Below are 18,122 nucleotides of genomic sequence, written 5' to 3'. Positions count from 1 at the left end.
GTTAATAGCATCTAAAGGCACACAGTTAAAATACACAATTTTGTTTCCTGTTACTAGATGTCAGCTATTTTATTTCCAGGAGACAGTAAGAAATGATGTAGCTGCTACAGCTGTTATAGATAAGGTTCCAGGTCAGTGAACTCAAGGAATACATTGTCAGGCGTTAGGTTACTACTTCCAGTGGTGTGTTCAGGTCTTATCCCGTAGCCTTTTTTGATGAAACATATGATCCTACAAAACAGCCATGGTAAATAAAAACTTTTCAGATATAACTTTTATAGGCAGTTTATTTCAGCTGTAACTTAGAAATTCAAACATGTAGTGTCATTCAGAAAACAGAAAACTATATAGGAAAAACTCTGAATTATCTCTTTGATATTATCTATACTGGCAGTGGAATAATGGGGAGATTTTTTTGCATTTTATTAACCTTAGCCTGCTGGCGGCAAGAGATTCTGCCTTTGCGACCAGTGCAGACCAAGATCAGCCTGCACATCCGTGCAGTCTGATCATGGTCTGCACTGTTCGCTATTCAGTCAGTAAGTTTTCAGTGAACATCTCTTTGAATAATAAGTGATTCTGTCCAAATTGAATGATGGAACAGTCCATTTTAGAAATTTAGCAGACTAAGGGTTAAAAACGTAAGGCCAAAAGTCATTCATTTCCAAATATAAGAGAGAAAATGTCCCTGAACCTGCCAAGTGAATACTGAAACCTTTGAGATAGACTGGTTGACTGCAGTAATTAGAAGAAGGTTTGTTATTAAAAAGTGATAAAATACAAAGAAATAAGATGTAAACTTCATATATTTTCTCTTATTTCTTCAGGTATGAACAAGCAATGAAATATCCCAGCCAGGTGACACTGACAGCACCATATTTGGATGTGGGCAGAGCAGGCTATTGTCACAATAAGTCACACTATCTTTTTGAAGGACAGTAAGTTCTGTACTAAGTTGTTTTTTTCAGTGGAGAGTATGTTTTCAATGCTCATAATTATATTTTCATGCTATGAAAGTGTAGAATTGTAGCATCTGATCTGCTTTTAGCACAAATTTGAAATTTACCAATGGCAAGACTGTATCCTGAGACAGGTTTCCTTCATATCTTCGGACACAGTCTGTCATTACAGACTGTGTCCATTATAACCTTGGACCCACTGTCATTACAGACTGGTTTCCATTATAACCTTGAACCCACTGTCATTACAGACTGGTTTCCATTATAACATTGGACCCACTGTCTTTACAGACTGGTTTCCATTATAACCTTGGACCTACTGTCATTACAGACTGTGTCCATTATAACCTTGGACCCACTGTCATTACAGACTGTATCCATTATAACCTTGGACCCACTGTCATTACAGACTGTATCCATTATATCCTTGGACCCACTGTCATTACAGACTGTGTCCATTACAACCGTGGACCCACTGTATCATTACAGACTAATTTCTGTTATAACTTTTGAACCAGTCTTGTCATTAGAGAGCTTGCTTTACCTGCACCACAAATGAAGTTATACAATCCACTTTTTTGCCTTTTCAGAGCTCAATCACTCCACAGTGCCACAGATAAGATTATAGCTGTGATGGGTATTGATTTAACACTTCGTTACTTCTACAAGATGATCTTTGATCATATAGCTGTCTGCAGACTGTCTGGTGTTAGTATGTAGCAGAACTTATTCTCATTTCAGTTATCTTGTAGGTAACTCCCTACAGTCTGATTGTATACTCATTCACTCTTGTCAAATGGTCAGACACTGCTATTAATTTTTCCATAGGCTTACATTGTAAGAAGTGACTCTGTATTACCCCCTCAAAACTTTTGTTGACACATGAGGTGCCATTTACCCTGTCAAATAGCCTTCCAGACACAAACAAATAACATTTTTACATGGGCATGCAGGATCCATTTTTTTCTATTTCCATTCAAAGACAACCACCCTCAACTGTGCATGGAATTTAGTGGTGAATTCCAACAAGTACTTACTTCACTAAATTGCTAATTTCAAAGTTAGATATATAGCCAGGCAGCTATAAAATACTTCAAAATGCACAGAAAACATTGTATTTCCAGATTTTAAGGATATTTTCATGATTCAAAGCAACACATTTTTTACCAATCAGCTGAAGTCTCATTGAATGCTTCGGGTTTCCCTACACAGTTTTCAACCAATCCAAAGCCGGCAAATAACAACTTTTGACCAAATTGCTCATATATTGTGTTACACTGGATGCCTAGTGTAAACTATTTGGTAGATCAGATCGTATTGTAGCACACCTGTTTCTGTAGTTCAGACTTATTTGTCTTCTATTCAGTTCTGACATTTAATCAAGCTGTGGTTATTGATTTCTTTCTGACCAGTTTTTTCATCAGTTTTAAGGATTAAAGGATGAGAAGCTCACACAGGGTTTGAAAGACAAAACTGCTGATGTATGTGGTCAGATCCTCTACCCACCACTTACCACTTTATCTAGTTGTTTTCTTGTATTAGATGTTATCAGTGTACAGATTCAGTCTGTGGTTTGAGACCTAAGCCTTTTAATCAAAATAATGTTGCATGGTTTCAGATTTTTTCTGATCATTGATGATGGTTATATGATAGCACATCCATCACTGGTAGAACCTGATGGTTGAGGTCCTGTTGAAGAACAGCATATTACACATAAAGTAAGTTACTGCTTAACGTGTGTGGACTCAAATATATTTCCTATATCCCAGACTCCTTAATCACTGTTCATAATTAACCTAAATCACTGTTCATAATTAACCTAAATCACTGTTTTCATAATTAACCTAAATCACCATCTCTATGGAATGGCATAAATTGAACTTAACAAAAATTAGCCAGTATGTAACTGTACACTGTGGATATATAATCAGTGTTGAATATTCCAGGAATCAAAATAAAATAAAACTGGAATGTTTCTGAAAAAAATGTTAAAAATGTGCAAATACCAAACTTACATCAAAGTAATTACATTATAATGATGCAATTTTAATAACGGAACAATATTTTTTTTTGAAAACTTTCTTATTTCAAGTGCAGAAGGGCGTATGTCAGAAAAAATGTATTCTTTTTATCATACAGCTCAAAATATGTTGCTAATTCGATTGTGTTTGTTTTGCAGGAACCACCTGTTGCTAATGATATATACTGAACCATCCATATTTTGTGCATAAGAAGTTGTGTAACAGATACAATGATATACAGCAGTTCTACAAGGTAACATTCTTACTGTAACATTTGTAACAGTTTCACGTAAGAGATTTTTCATGAGTCTTGCATCAATGCAGAGAGTGATTGTAGATTTTTTGGAGATGTCAAAATGTTTGTAAAAATGAGAATGGATCTTTTTGCAAGATTTGATGTTGTGTAAATATGTTACCTGCAATAAATGTATTCCTCGGTACAATAAGATAAATATGTTACATCTGAAAATTGATTTAAGTAACCAATAGTGGTGGCCTTCGCATGGTGTATTTACTGATTTACCATGATTCAGAGTTCAGATGCACAGAAAACTACAAAAAAGTCTCGTTTAATTTCCTTCTGATATGCTCTTTCAAATACTGTGATAAAAACTGTGCTGGATTGTTTATCCAGTTAGTAATGAAACAGGTGTCATGCGACAATTTCACATTGTAATTCATACCACAACATTCTCCTACCAGCCAGAACAATGCTTGACCTCCTTTGATTAACTGACAAAGAATTTTGTAGCTGTGTTAGAATTAATATATTTTAAATGAATGTTATATGAAAGTCTGAAGTAAATGTCATAAAAAAAGTTTAGTTGTGAAAAAATTGAACACCATTTAAATCATTTTTGCTTTCATAAGGATTTGAGCATTTTAGTTTATGGTGTAATCAAATATAGTGAATTCACAATGTTATGTTTTCAACTTTGTCACTTTATATTACAGTTTAACACAAGCCTTGATGGTGTATTAACTAACTTGGTACATGGAGAACACTGTGCCAGATACCAGATTGTCTCAGCGCCAGGAACCAAAAAAAAAAAAGGAATTTGGGGGAGGGGGCAGGGATGCACGATCAGGGTGGTGGTCATGACTTGAGTGGAGAGTGAGGTGAGAGAACAATACAACTTTGCATGTTGATAAAATATTCATAGAAGATTTGAAAAAAAGATCAAAAGGAATGATTTTTTTAAGGGGGGGGGGGGCAACAACTTTACATGTTTATAATAAATGTTCATGGATTTAAAAATGACAGAAGTTTAATGAAATTCTACCAATTGGTTGGTTTGCTATGTACAGATCTGTGGATTTTTTAAAAATTAAAGGGCAATAACTCAAGGGACACTGAATCAGAAAGAAAAAAAAATTGACGGGCATCATCATGGTACGCTGGTTCATGTATATTTCAAGTTTTTTGAAATTCTATCTCATAGTTACTGAGAAATTGCTGCAGGTGGACATTTTTGGGCATTTTTCATTAAATCAAGGGCAATAACTCTAAAGGAAATTGACCAATCAAAAAAAAAACTTGACGGGCATCATCGCAGTATGTTGGTTCATCTTTATATTAAATTTCATGAAATTCTACATGCTAGTTACTGAGAAATGACTGCGGACGGACATTTTTGGGCATTTTTCATTAAATAAAGGGCAATAACTCTACGGAAAATTGATCAATCCAAAAAAAACTTGACGGGCATCATCGCAGTATGTTGGTTCATGTTTATTTCAAGTTTCATGAAATTCTACCTGCTAGTTACTGAGAAATGGCTGCGGACGGACGCACGGAAAATGCCATTTCAATACCCCCCCCCTCCCGATTTCATTGGCGGGGGATAATAAAATTGAATATCTATGCTTTTGTAACTCTAATACATTGATATAATTTTATTCAGACCATTGACTAGGAACTCTGCACATTTTCAAGTGAAAGCATATAAGATAAAAGAACAATTCAGTTTTAAAGATAAAAGACTAATTTACTTTATTTGTTTTATACAAATTTTATTTTTGACAGATTCTGACTTTATATACAAGTTTAGATCATATTGTAACTGAGGTCTTAAAAAGTCATGAAAATTAATGAAAATAATGTTTAAGGTTGAAGAGCCACCACACAAAGACTGGAGAGCCATCGCCAGAGATTTAGACGACACTGAGTACATTGTTGAGGGTTTGAGACCAGGTCATGACTATAGGTCTAGGGTCCGAGCCAAGACACCAACCGGTATAGTCAGTGTGCCATCACCTGCAGTATCATTCTACACAAAACTTGGTAGGCAGATTAATTAGGTCCTTCATATAATTTTTGTCTGTGACTTTATGTCAAAATTTCTTGTTTTGTTTGAAAAATTTGGTGTTAAAGAAGGTTAAGAACGGCTTTAATATTTAGAAGTCCTTCTTTTCAATGTCTGTTTGGATGTATTTAGATGAGGGTAACCTTATTTTAGTTTTGTTTGCCACCTGAGTAAAATTAGAAAAAAAAGTAGTAAATTTATAAATAGAAAAAAAAAATTGTTTATTTGGTTGCGATGTTTAAATAATACATCTTGCATACAGCTATTTGCTAAACTTCACCATAATCTTTTAGACATTCTTTACCAGCCAGGAATAAGACATTTATGTCCACGTTATTCAAGCTGATAATCTTCCTTAATTGCAGCCCAGACCAGGGCACCAGTTGACAGACTGGAAGTGTTACAGTATGAGCCAGATACCACAAGTGTGAATTTGTCATGGGACCATGTTGATATTCCCCCATACAATATAGATGAAGAACCATTGATGTACATGTTGGAATACCAGGAATCACCACTGCCTGAGTGGAGAACACTTGTTACAGGTAGGTATATGTAAATCTCTAAGGTGACTGTGTCCCTCTTGCAAATAAATATAAACAGACAGTGTGCTTACTTCCTATCTGAAACTTCGTATCTAACTGGCTCAGCTGTTTTATAGAAATAAGGGCCAAACATATTTGCTCCACTGTGAGGTGAAATATTCTTTTTGTTTAAAAGATTGCCACAATAGTTCAGTTTTCACACAACATTCATCTGCCAATCTTCATATATAATATGCTTGTTTCTGACTTAAAAGCTACTTGTATATTGTGGGATAGGCTATTGCTTTATAAAATTCATAGATAACTTATTGATATATTTTGTCCTGTGACAGGAATACCAACTACCAGATACAGAGTGATGCACCTTTACAGAAAAAGGGACTACAATTTCAGGGTTCGAGCTCTTACACCTTACGGAGTCAGTCCACCATCCCCAGCTCAGCCTGTAACCATGATGCAGACACCAGGTCAGTATTTACTTTCATATTAAGTTTTGATCTTAGATTAATCACAACAGCAGTGACATGAATAACTAAAAGGGTTTGGAGAGCAGTCTTAAAATCAAAGAGCTGTAAATATAAATACTATATACTTATACTGTTTTATTAGAATGTAGTATTACCATGTGTCAGCTTCAAAATGCAGGATTTCTATTGGTCATTTTCACAGTCAGCGCAGTATTACCATTGGTCAAGTTCAGAAAGAAATGTTTCTATTTGTTGGTTCTTAAAGCAGTGTTTCCATTAATAAGTTTCAAAATTATACTCAGAAACAAGCTTTTAGTAATTATTATCCACCTAAAGATGAAATTTTCTAGTTACTCAAGAAAAGGTAGTTCCTGGAAAAACATATGCTTTGTGGGTCTGACGGTTTAATTTTAAATTAAGAAGAAATTTGAAATTGCAAAGTAAATTGCCCTTATTTAGTTGATTGCCAGTTTTTAACATATGACTTGTGTAATTTTCCTTAACATATCTTGTAACATGTTTTGTTTCTATTACAGTTACGAGAGGTTTGCCAGAGAAAGTTATAATCTCAGAAGTGGAGCCTCACTCTCTGAGGTTGACATGGCGACGACCTATGTATGACCTTGATAAACCAATCAATTACCAGGTAGAAATGTTGGAATCTCCCTTCTCTGAATGGCGACCAATAGCAACAAGAGTCTTGGAAACTACCTATAAAGTCACAGGTATACTTCAAATTCTTCACAAACTTCTATTGGCTTAAATAAAGTTTGGAAGATAAGCTTGAAAAGAATTTGAAAGAAGAAAAATGTGCCTATGGTAAACTAAGAGAGAGCTTTTTCCTTGACTAGCTGGTTAAAGTTGCTGACTTCCAGTTGTTTGCCTTTAACCATTGTAAGTTATGGGATCACCGAGTCTATTCAATATCAGTGTAATAGAATTTCATTTAAGCCAGTGCTAGGGGGCATAATAGGTGTTGCATGTTTCATTACCTCTCAAGAACAGACTTGGTCAAACCGAGTCTGCTATTATTTTGCTTGGTTGCATTCTATGCTGCCAAAGGATCTTTATATAGATTTTATTTTGCTATATGTTGATGTATTACAGGTCTGAAGCCGACCAGGGACTACCAGTTCCGTGTGATCCCTCATGTAGACACTAGGTACCTCGCTCCTAGTCCATCAGCAGCCCTAACCACCATGCCAGGTAAAATTAATTCTGTATTTAGTAATGAAAGCCTTTCCATACCAAATATAAAACATAGGGTATAACTCTAATGTGAAGTTATCTGTATATGACATGTATTTGAGCGTTTATCCAGTTTGTAGATTTGACAATTTATACAGAAATATGATTAAAATGTTATTCCATTGAAGCTCTGACCAACAGTTTTATCATTTGACAGTCAAACCATTGAGTAATGGATATTGTATTAACTCTAAACAGTATGTAGTGTTTGACCAATGGTGAGAATAAAGAGAAAACGCAATGGACAAAGGACCACTCTTTCTTGAAGAACTAGTGGTAATGATGCTTCTGTACAAAAGCCAGTGTCACAGTTTAATTTGGCGTTTACAAGCACAGAAGATGTTGTTATACACAGTTGTCCAGATGCAAATACATACATGCCTTGATAGATATAAATACAGGCATAAGTTTAGGTTAACTGTTGTTGCAGCATGCTTTCCTTTCCAGTTAGTTTGACTTGCTCTACATACCATACCTATGAGTGTACCTTTGCTGTCAGGAACAGGCATCATTTACAGTCTTACGTTGTTGTTTGCATATTCTTGAGCAAAGGAAGAAAAATCTTTATAATGTCCTCTTTAAATGAAGGTAATTACAATGTTTTGTTTCATTTGCAATACAAGAAATATTTTCTAACATTTGTACAGTTGTGAACTTGATAAGGATGTGTCAGCAATTGCTTAGGTAGCATATTTTGCAGCATTGCATTTAATAGATTATTAATCAATATCAAATATTTCTTTCTTCACTGTTGTGAAAGAAATTTGAAGTTGTTGTCAGATCATGCAAATATTATATTTATTCATTATGTTATTTGTTGTACCAAAGTGAGAAAAGTTGTAAATGTATTACCGGTATCAGTTACTAAAAATGTTATTTGCAGAGTTACGGGACTTTGTTTTTTGTTACTATACTATATACATAGACACAATCTTGTGCGCACCATCTCTCCTCATCCCCTTGACACAATTTAATGAAACTTCACACAGGTGATCAGTAACAACAGTAGTTGTGCATGGGGCACGTTAGGTTCTTTCAACGACAAAAAATGCAGAGTTATGGGACTTTGTTTCTTGTTAACATACTATGTACATACAGTCTGCATATGCAATCTTGTGTGCGCCTTATCTCCCACATAATTATGCAATCTTGTGTGCGTCAAATTGCAATGTACTGTGTCAGTGCATGCAGGGGGGTACATTCATCACCTTTAGTGTTAGCTCTAGTATTTATTCATTATGTTACTCACCGTATTTTCAGCACCAAAGTTTGCTTTGAAGGAGCCTTCAATCCGTGATATATCACAGAATATTGTACACCTGACCTGGACACCAGCAGAGATTCCAGACAGTACCGAGAGTATATCATACATGGTGGAGATGCAGACGCCACCAGGAATCTCTACTTGGAGTGTACTGCACAGAAAGCACCCGTCACCCAGTGTACGCCTTGCTGACTTCAGACCTGATTTAGACTATCTGGTACGAGTGAGAGCACAGTGTGGTTCCTACCGCAGTGAACCTACACATCCTGTCTATATACCAAGACGTGCAGGTAATATATCAATAAGATTATTGTTTATTCTGAAGCTTCAACAAGTGAGAAATTGTTTTTACATATACACTCAAATTCTATTCATTCAACTTTCAGCTTAACTTTGTTTCAATACTTTGGCTCATATATGTTAAATAGCAAAGCATCACAGTAAAGAAAAACGTTTCAGATTATGTCAAGCTTTAACGTTTAGTAGATAAAAGACAGATTATAGTGTGTTAATTGGGTGTCAGAAATACAAGATCCTGGAAAACCAAGGAACTGGACAAAAGTAGGTAAATAAAGGGAAATAACTTCCCTGAAATTTAAAGTATTGTAAAGGAGTCCAGGATATTCTAGGATTGACAGAACGCAATGGAAAGTTTTTCAAGGACCTTAATGTTGAGTTTAAAACTTTGCTATAACTTGTCGTCAAACAATCTGTTTAGTTGCACAGATATTGCATAAATCTGGACATGTCAGAAAGTATATTGATCAGTACCTAAAAGTGCTGGTATCACAGTTCTCTTGTTCCTTCTTTCATGATAATTATTATTATTATGCTTGTTTGAAGAATACTAAGATGTATGAGTTACCTCCCTTCAATGCAAACTTTTAACAGCTCCACCAAGACTGCCAGTAGAGGAGCCATATGCTGTGGACATTAACTCAGACTATGTGAAACTACAATGGAGATCAGCTGACCTACCAACACATATACAAGATTACGCACCAGTTACATACAGGTATTTAATGGGAGAAAAGAGGGTTGGATAAGTGGATAATGTATCGGCAGCTCATCCAGTTGGTTGTAAGTTCAAACCCCTGTCAAAACCTAGTAGTATTACTGGAGAGCAAAATTGTGTGTTATTGAAAAGCTTCTAGCTTTCCCAGCAGTCAAGCTATAATGAATGTGGGGAAAAGGGTGTACTGTTTACAAAAAGCTTTAGTTAAAGATTACTTTTCAGCTCACCCGAGTCAAAGGCTCAGGGTGAGCTATTGTGATCTTTCACTGTCCGGTGTCCGGCCGTAAACTTTTACTTCAAACGACATCTCCTCATAAACTGCTAGGCCAATTTCATCCAAACTTCACAGGAATGTTCCTTGGGTGAAGCTCTACAAAAATTATTCAAAGAATTGAATTCCATGCAGAACTCTGGTTGCCATGGCAACCGAAAGGAAAAACTTTAAAAATCTTCTTCTCAAAAACCAGAAGTCCTAGAGCTTAGATATTTGGTGTGAAGCATTGCCCAGTAGACCTCTACCAAATTTGTTCAAATCATGACCCGGGGTCTAAATTGACCCCGCCCGAGGGGTCATATGATTTTACATAGGAAAATCTTAAAAAATCTTCTTCTTAGAAAACAGAAGACCTAGAGCTTAGATATTTGACATGTAGCATTGCCTAGTGGACCTCTACTAAAGTTGTTCAAATCATGACCCCGGGGTCAAAATTGACCCCGTCCTAGGGGTCACTTGATTTAACATAGATTTCTATAGGAAAATCTTCAATAAAATTTAAAAAATAAACCAGAAGGCCTAGAGCTTAGATATTTGACAGGTAGCATTGCCTAGTGGACCTCTACAAAATTTGTTCAAATCATGACCCCCGGGGTCAATTTTGACCCCGCCCCATGGGGTTACTTGATTGTACATAGAAAAATCTTCATAAATTTGCTAAAAATAAACCAGAAGGCCTAGATCTTAGATATTTGATATGTAACATTGCCTAGTAGACTTCTCCAAACTTTTTGCAAATCATGACCCCCGGGATAAAATTGGCCCCACCCCAGGGGTTACTTGATTCCTAAAAATCATCAGTTTGACATTTGAAACATGTAGCTCATATTACTCAGGTGAGCGATCCAGGGTCGTCTTGACCCTCTTGTTTTAAGAATAGTTTAAACTAATTATACCTTACCCCCAGCAATTTTCTTATACCCATTTACAACTGGGCCGACTGAGGCAATCGTGATAATGTGCCTTGGTCGAGGACACGCCGCAATAGGAGTAGCCAGGATTTGAACCAGGGGCCTTCACCTCTGTAGGAAAGCGCCTTAACCCTCTCAACCACTGCATCCACCAAAGCAATTGTTTTTGGACAGTGTAAGGTCCAGCCAGATTAAGAAATAAGTTAACTATTAGACAGACATATTGATTTTGCTGAATGCCAACCTTCTTCCATTTTCAATGATGGCAAAATTAATATTGAAGAATTAATCCAGGAATCCATGACACTTCTCTCAGAAATCTATTACTGAAGATCATCTGGCATCCCAGGGCATGAGTTTTTTAGCTCGACTATTCATAGAATAGTAGAGCTATTGGACTCGCCCATGCGTCGGCGTCCGCGTCGGCGTCCGCGTCCCAATTTGGTTAAGTTTTTGTATGTAAGCTGGTATCTCAGCAACCACTTGTGGGAATGGATTGAAACTTCACACACTTATTCACTGTGATAAACTGACTTACATTGCACAGGTTCCATAACTCTATTTTGCTTTTTTACAAAATTATGCCCCTTTTTTGACTTAGAAATTTTTGGTTAAGGTTTTGTATGTAAGCTGGTATCTCAGTAACCACTTGTGGGAATGGATTGAAACTTCACACACTTATTCACTGTGATAAACCGTCTTACATTGCACAGGTTCCATAACTCTATTTTGCTTTTTTACAAAATTATGCCCCTTTTTCGACTTAGAATTTTTTGGTTAAGGTTTTGTATGTAAGCTGGTATCTCAGTACTCACTAATTGGAATGGATTGAAACTTCACACACTTGTTCACTGTCATGATCTGACATACACAAAGCAGGTTCCATAACTCTGTTTTGCTTTTTTACAAAATAATGCCCCTTTTTCGACTTAGAATTTTTTGGTTAAGGTTTTGTATGTAAGCTGGTATCTCAGTATCCACTAAAGGGAAAGGATTGAAACTTCACACACTTGTTCACTGTCATGATATGACATGCAGTGCAAAGGGTCAATAACTCATCTTTGCAATTTACAAAAGTATGCCCCTTTTTAGCTCACATGTCACAAAGTGACAGTGTGAGCTTTTGTGATCGTGCAGCGTCCGTCGTCCGTCGTCTGTCCGTGCGTCCGTGTGTAAACTTTTGCTTGTGACCTCTCTAGAGGTCACATTTTTCATGGGATCTTTATGAAAGTTGGTCAGAATGTTCATCTTGATGATATCTAGGTCAAGTTCGAAACTGGGTCACGTGCGGTCAAAAACTAGGTCAGTAGGTCTAAAAATAGAAAAACCTTGTGACCTCTCTAGAGGCCATATTTTTCACATGATCTTCATGAAAATTGGTCAGAATGTTCATCTTGATGATATCTAGGTCAAGTTCGAAACTGGGTCACGTGCCTTCAAAAACTAGGTCAGTAGGTCAAATAATAGAAAAACCTTGTGACCTCTCTAGAGGCCATAATTTTCATGGGATCTGTATGAAGGTTGGTCTGAATATTCATCTTGATGATATCTAGGTCAAGTTCGAAACTGGGTCAGCTGTGGGAAAAAACTAGGTCATTAGGTCTAAAAATAGAAAAACCTTGTGACCTCTGTAGAGGTCATACTTTTGAATGGATCTTCATGAAAATTGGTCAGAATGTTCACCTTGATGATATCTAGGTCAAGTTTGAAACTGGGTCACGTGCCATCAATAACTAGGTCAGTAGGTCAAATAATAAAAAAACCTTGTGACCTCTCTAGAAGCCATATTTTTCATGGGATCTGTATAAAAGTTGGTCAGAATGTTCATCTTGATGATATCTAGGTCAGTTTCGAAACTGGGTCAGCTGCGGTCAAAAACTAGGTCATTAGGTCTAAAAATAGAAAAATCTTGTGACCTCTCTAGAGGCCATACTTTTGAGTGGATCTTCATGAAAATTGGTCAGAATGTTCATCTTGATGATATCTAGGTCAAATTTGAAACTGGGTCATGTGCCATCAATAACTAGGTCAGTAGGTCAAATAATGAAAAAACCTTGTGACCTCTCTAGAGGCCATATTTTTCATGGGATCTGTATGAAAGTTGGTCTGAATGTTCATCTTGATGATATCTAGGTCAGATTCAAAACTGGGTCACATGAGCACAAAAACTAGGTCACTATGTCAAATAATAGAAAAAAAACGACGTCATACTCAGTTCAAAACTGGGTCATGTTGGGACAGGTGAGCGATTCAGGACCTCTTGTTAAACTTAGGAGTTTTGGGTTAAATTCTTATATGTAACCTGGTATCTCAGTACCCACTAATGGGAATGGATTGAAACTTCACACACTTGTCCACTGTCATGAGCTGATAAGCACTATGCAGGTTCCATAACCCTATTTTACTTTTTTACTAAATTATGCCCCTTTTTCGACTTTCTTATTCATTCAAGCGACAAGGCTGTTAAATAGTCGAGCGTTGCTGTCCTCCGACAGCTCTTGTTAAGATCAGTAATAGTCCATTTTTTTTTCAGGCGTACTGTATGTGACCTTGACACGCCTTGCTGCAACCTTGACGCGCCTTGCTGCAACATTGACACTCTTTACTGCAACCTTGACACCCCTTGCGGCGACCTTGACACTCCTGCAAAGTTGTTTTCCTGCATGTATCCACACACATGAAGGGCTGGCGGCTAACGAAGAACTATGGTCTCATACTGATGCTTATCCATATTTTGTTTACAATACTTACCTCCTTATACGAGTTCAATGTATTTTGATCTGTTCATCCAAAAGAGTGTGATTCAAATGATTAAATGAGTCGTGCCATGAGAAAACCAACATAGTGGCTTTGCGACCAGCATGGATCCAGACCAGCCTGCGCGTCTGCGCAGTCTGGTCAGGATCCATGCTGTTTGCTTTCAAAGTCTATTGCAATTAGAGAAACTGATAGCGAACAGCATGGATCCTGACCAGACTGCGCGGATGCGCAGGCTGGTCTGGATCCATGCTGGTTGCAGAGCCACTATGTTGGTTTTCTCATGGCACGGCTCAAATAATTGGTCAGTAAGAATCCTATGTCAAAGAGTTTATTAGTGGATCTCCTTCACTTTCTTCTTTTTTTCCCAGTATTTATATCGTATTGTTGAATTACAAAACATTTTGAATATATATGTGTGTGAGTTGGGTTTTAAGGCGAATCGACACAAAATGGTCATATATCGCCGAGTTTGGATATATGTATGTATGTGATAAATATATATATATGTTGTATGTGATAAATTAAATGGTTGTATAATATTAAATTGTTTAGGTACATTTTTTGTACACAACATTTTTGACATAGTTAACTTGTACAGAATACTTTACATAAAAATTATAAATGTTTTTCAGTCTTAATTGTTTTTCCAGTAAAATAGGAATATACATCCTTTCATATTAAAATGTGAATCAAAATATATAATTCCATTCACCTCCTTTAAACATAGTCATTTTGAGGTCTTTATGTTGCAATAGACATTATGTTAATATATAGAGGGTATTTTGTTTGTTTCAGTGTAAGAGATATTAATATCTTTCACAAGTGAATACCAGAGGCAGTATTTTCATGAATGGCATGGCTGCGTGTGAAAATGTAAGACATAGTGTTCTTGTGTGAAAGATATTTAGATTTTACATGTAAAACAATTTTTCTGTTTATGTTTTGACAAAATTTACCCATTTTATAGTTTCTTACCAGTGAAAAATACAAATATTTTTACTGTGAAAATACCAGATAATCGGTACTGTGAAATCATTCGTGGGGGACTAATTTTCATGGTCGAGCCAATCCATGAAATTTAATCCCAACAAACAAGTAAAATTCCCATTCATTTTAGGTTCAAAAGTTCACGAATTTATATCCCAGGAAATTGTCATTTTGACCAAAACCATGAAATTTCATGCTCATGAAATTAAATGATTTTAAGGTATTTCAATATTCACTAAAAATCGTGTAATTAATTTTGATCTTACACTTAAACACACAAAAAATCCTGTTTTTGTTTGGCTACAAGGCACCTATTTAGAAAAAAAATATTTTGTTAAGTGTTAGCAGTCTTTTAATAATGGAACATCAGTGTGTGGTTTGTTTGCCAACAGCTAAAATACTGCTGTATCCAGATATTGCCGTCTTAAGGTTCATGATCTTGTTGTGAAAATGAAAGTTTCAGATATTTTAACAAATTCTTATTGTGATACAAACTTTGTTCTACAAGTGTCTTACAATTTACAGTTACTTTGTGTTCTACAAGTGTCTTACGACTTACAGTTACAGTCAAACTGTGTTCTACTAGTGTCTTTAAGTCACAACTTACAGTTACTATGTGTTCTAGAAGTGTCTTGCAATTTACAGTTACAGTCAAATTTTGTGTTCTATAGAAGTGTCTTGCAACTTAGTAACAGTCAAACTTCGTGTTTTACAGGTTTCTTGCAGCTTTATCTGGCCCCGCAAATGTCAACTAGATTCTACTTTGACAATAAATAAATCATAATTCATATTCCAATCTTCCAGACTGAAGTATTTACATATTTATATGCCACTATGTTCTGGCGTGTTTGTTTCAGTGCCATCATGTAGGTGATATGTACTGTATTTAAAAACTGTATATATAAACTTTGAATGAAGATTTTACATCTGATTTCTAAATCTGACCTTAGATGTTATTAGAAATAACATTTTCACAGCAGTAACTATGAAATTCTGTTTTATGCAACACTTTCCTTTTGTAGGGAGGTTTTTATAATAGCTAGCATATGGCTAGCCGAATGAGGTATCGAGCTAAAATGTAGTACTGTAAAATGTGAAGAATTTGCATGGTTAGAATTGAAATAATAAATATGTTCCAATAGTTAATAAAATATAGGCAGTCATTTCTGATGCGAATAATAAATCACTCGTGCTACGCTCTCATGACTTAATTATTACACATCCAAACTGCTGCCTATATTTTATTACATGATAAAATATAGGAAAAATTTATTATTTCTTAAATGTAACTGATTTCATAGTAACAAATGAGCTTTTTTTTTAGATGGAGCATATTTTTTTTTTTTTGTATACACATTGAAATAACTAGATGTGAATAAAATCTAGTAATACATTACAAGTTGTTAACAAAATATATTTTTCATACAAGCGTGTAAATTTATTCTCAGTTACATAATATCATAGTTCTTATGTGACATCAAGTGAAACATTTGTGTGAGCATGATGTCATAGTTCTTACGTGTCTTCAAATGAAATGTTTTTGTGAGCATAATGTCAAGGTTCTTAGGTGAGAGCAAGTGAAATGTCTTATGTGGCAACAAGTGAAACGTGTGTGAAATGTCATAGTTCTGATGTGACAATGTATGAAATGTCTGTGTGAGCATAATGTCATAATTCTTATGTGATGTCAAATGAAATGTCTGTGTGAGCATACAATGTAATGTCATAGTTCTTATGTGACATCAAGTGAAATGTCTGTGTGAGCACAATGTCATGTTTCTTATGTGACATCAAGTGAAATGTCTGTGTGAGCACAATGTCATAGTTCTTATGTGACATCAAGTGAAATGTCTGTGTGAGCATAATGTCATAGTTCTTATGTGACATCAAGTGAAATATCTGTGTGAGCATAATGTCATAGTTCTTATGTGACATCAAGTGAAATATCTGTGTGAGCACAATGTCATAGTTCTTATGTGACATCAAGTGAAATGTCTGTGTGAGCATAATGTCATAGTTCTTATGTGACATCAAGTGAAATGTCTGTGTGAGCATAATGTCATAGTTCTTATGTGACATCAAGTGAAATGTCTGTGTGAGCACAATGTCATAGTTCTTATGTGACATCAAGTGAAATGTCTGTGTGAGCACAATGTCATGTTTCAAGTGAAATATCTGTGTGAGCACAATGTCATAGTTCTTATGTGACATCAAGTGAAATATCTGTGTGAGCATAATGTCATTGTTTTTCAATAACAAATGATAAGCCTTAGAAGTCAATGATATGTATTAAAATGGGGCTTAATGTTCACTTAATAGACTCAATAGTTAATAGGCTGGTAAAAACTATCAGTAATTTCTATGTTTGGAAATGTTTGTTCTAGGTAAAATCTATTAAAATAAGCCAGTATTTCAGTCAGGATATATAATTCTACCGTTTGTACAAAAATAGTAAAAAATGCACATTTTCACCTTGTTATGGGCCTAGCTCAAAAAGAATTTTATATAAATTGATGAAACCTTACATGAGTCTTTATCATGATATGAACTTGTGCACCTCCTATTTTTCGTCTGGCTCAACCCACTGTTTTCAGAGTTATGGCCCCTCAAAAAGTCAAAATGCACATTTTCACCTTGTGATGCATCTAGCTCAAAAAGTATTTGATATGGATTCATAAAACCTTGCATGAGTCTTAATCGTGATATGAACTTGCGCACCTCCCATTTTTCATTTTGGTTTGCCCCCTATTTTTAGAGTTATGGCCCCTGAAATAGTCAAAAATTCACATTTTCACCTTGTGACGCACCTAGCTCAAAAAGTATTTGATGTTAATTCATGAAACCTTGCCTGAGTCTTTATCATGATGTATCCTTGCACACTTGGTATTCTTCTTGAGAATCTTAGTGCTTTTACAGAGTTATTGCCCTCGAAATAACCAAAATAGTGAATTTTTTGTTTGTGATACTCATAGCTCAAAAAGTATATGGCCTAGAATAATGAATCCTTTTCATAAAATGTTTGTTGAGGCTATACCCCATTAAGACTGCAAACATCTGAATTATTGCCCCTTTTTTATGACAAATGTACAGTGGGGGGCACACCCTGTGTCCTACAGACACATTCTAGTTTCATATGTTCTATAGAGGATATTACATGAGTGTCAAATCATATCGAATTTATTAAATGAGTTGAATAAAATAATAGAATGTAAGGCTCTGTTGAGTTTTGCAAAAGAAAATAAAATTACACTGTGCGAAAGAACATGATCACAATAACTTTCTACCAAAAGTTGCATAAAATCGACCTTGCAATTTTAACAAAACAAACTTGAAAATTCTGCCAAACATGAGATTTGACGGTGGCC

At 35.6% G+C, this 18,122-nt stretch overlaps 1 protein-coding gene across 11 annotated transcripts in view; it reads left to right on the top strand.

The window, feature by feature from the left end:
• The window catches only part of LOC123538647 (roundabout homolog 2-like), a 35,992-nt gene extending 18,012 nt beyond the window's left edge, over positions 1–17,980 (top strand). For 7 of the 11 annotated variants that reach the window (XM_053529609.1, XM_053529605.1, XM_053529602.1 and 4 more), the window contains 15 exons: positions 80–247; positions 828–938; positions 1,550–1,667; positions 2,578–2,677; positions 3,139–3,233; positions 3,935–4,099; positions 5,090–5,264; positions 5,652–5,831; positions 6,164–6,298; positions 6,835–7,023; positions 7,406–7,504; positions 7,994–8,134; positions 8,807–9,100; positions 9,702–9,825; positions 13,544–17,980. In XM_053529609.1, coding sequence (XP_053385584.1) covers positions 5,774–5,831; positions 6,164–6,298; positions 6,835–7,023; positions 7,406–7,504; positions 7,994–8,134; positions 8,807–9,100; positions 9,702–9,825; positions 13,544–13,691 — 1,188 coding nt within the window. In that variant the 5' untranslated portion in view covers positions 80–247; positions 828–938; positions 1,550–1,667; ... (3 more) ...; positions 5,090–5,264; positions 5,652–5,773 and the 3' untranslated portion in view covers positions 13,692–17,980. Of the gene's footprint in view, positions 1–79; positions 248–827; positions 939–1,549; positions 1,672–2,577; positions 2,678–3,138; positions 3,234–3,934; positions 4,100–5,089; positions 5,265–5,651; positions 5,832–6,163; positions 6,299–6,834; positions 7,024–7,405; positions 7,505–7,993; positions 8,135–8,806; positions 9,101–9,653; positions 9,826–13,543 lie in introns of those variants that run through there. The other 4 variants (XM_053529603.1, XM_053529608.1, XM_053529607.1 and 1 more) reach the window with 4 other exon arrangements.
• Positions 17,981–18,122: the final 142 nt, after the last annotated feature.

The sequence above is a fragment of the Mercenaria mercenaria genome, chromosome 18, assembly GCF_021730395.1.
Source record: "Mercenaria mercenaria strain notata chromosome 18, MADL_Memer_1, whole genome shotgun sequence".
NCBI lineage: Eukaryota > Metazoa > Mollusca > Bivalvia > Venerida > Veneridae > Mercenaria > Mercenaria mercenaria.
Note: the sequence above shows the minus strand (reverse complement) of the source record. Positions and strands in the feature narration are given on the sequence as shown.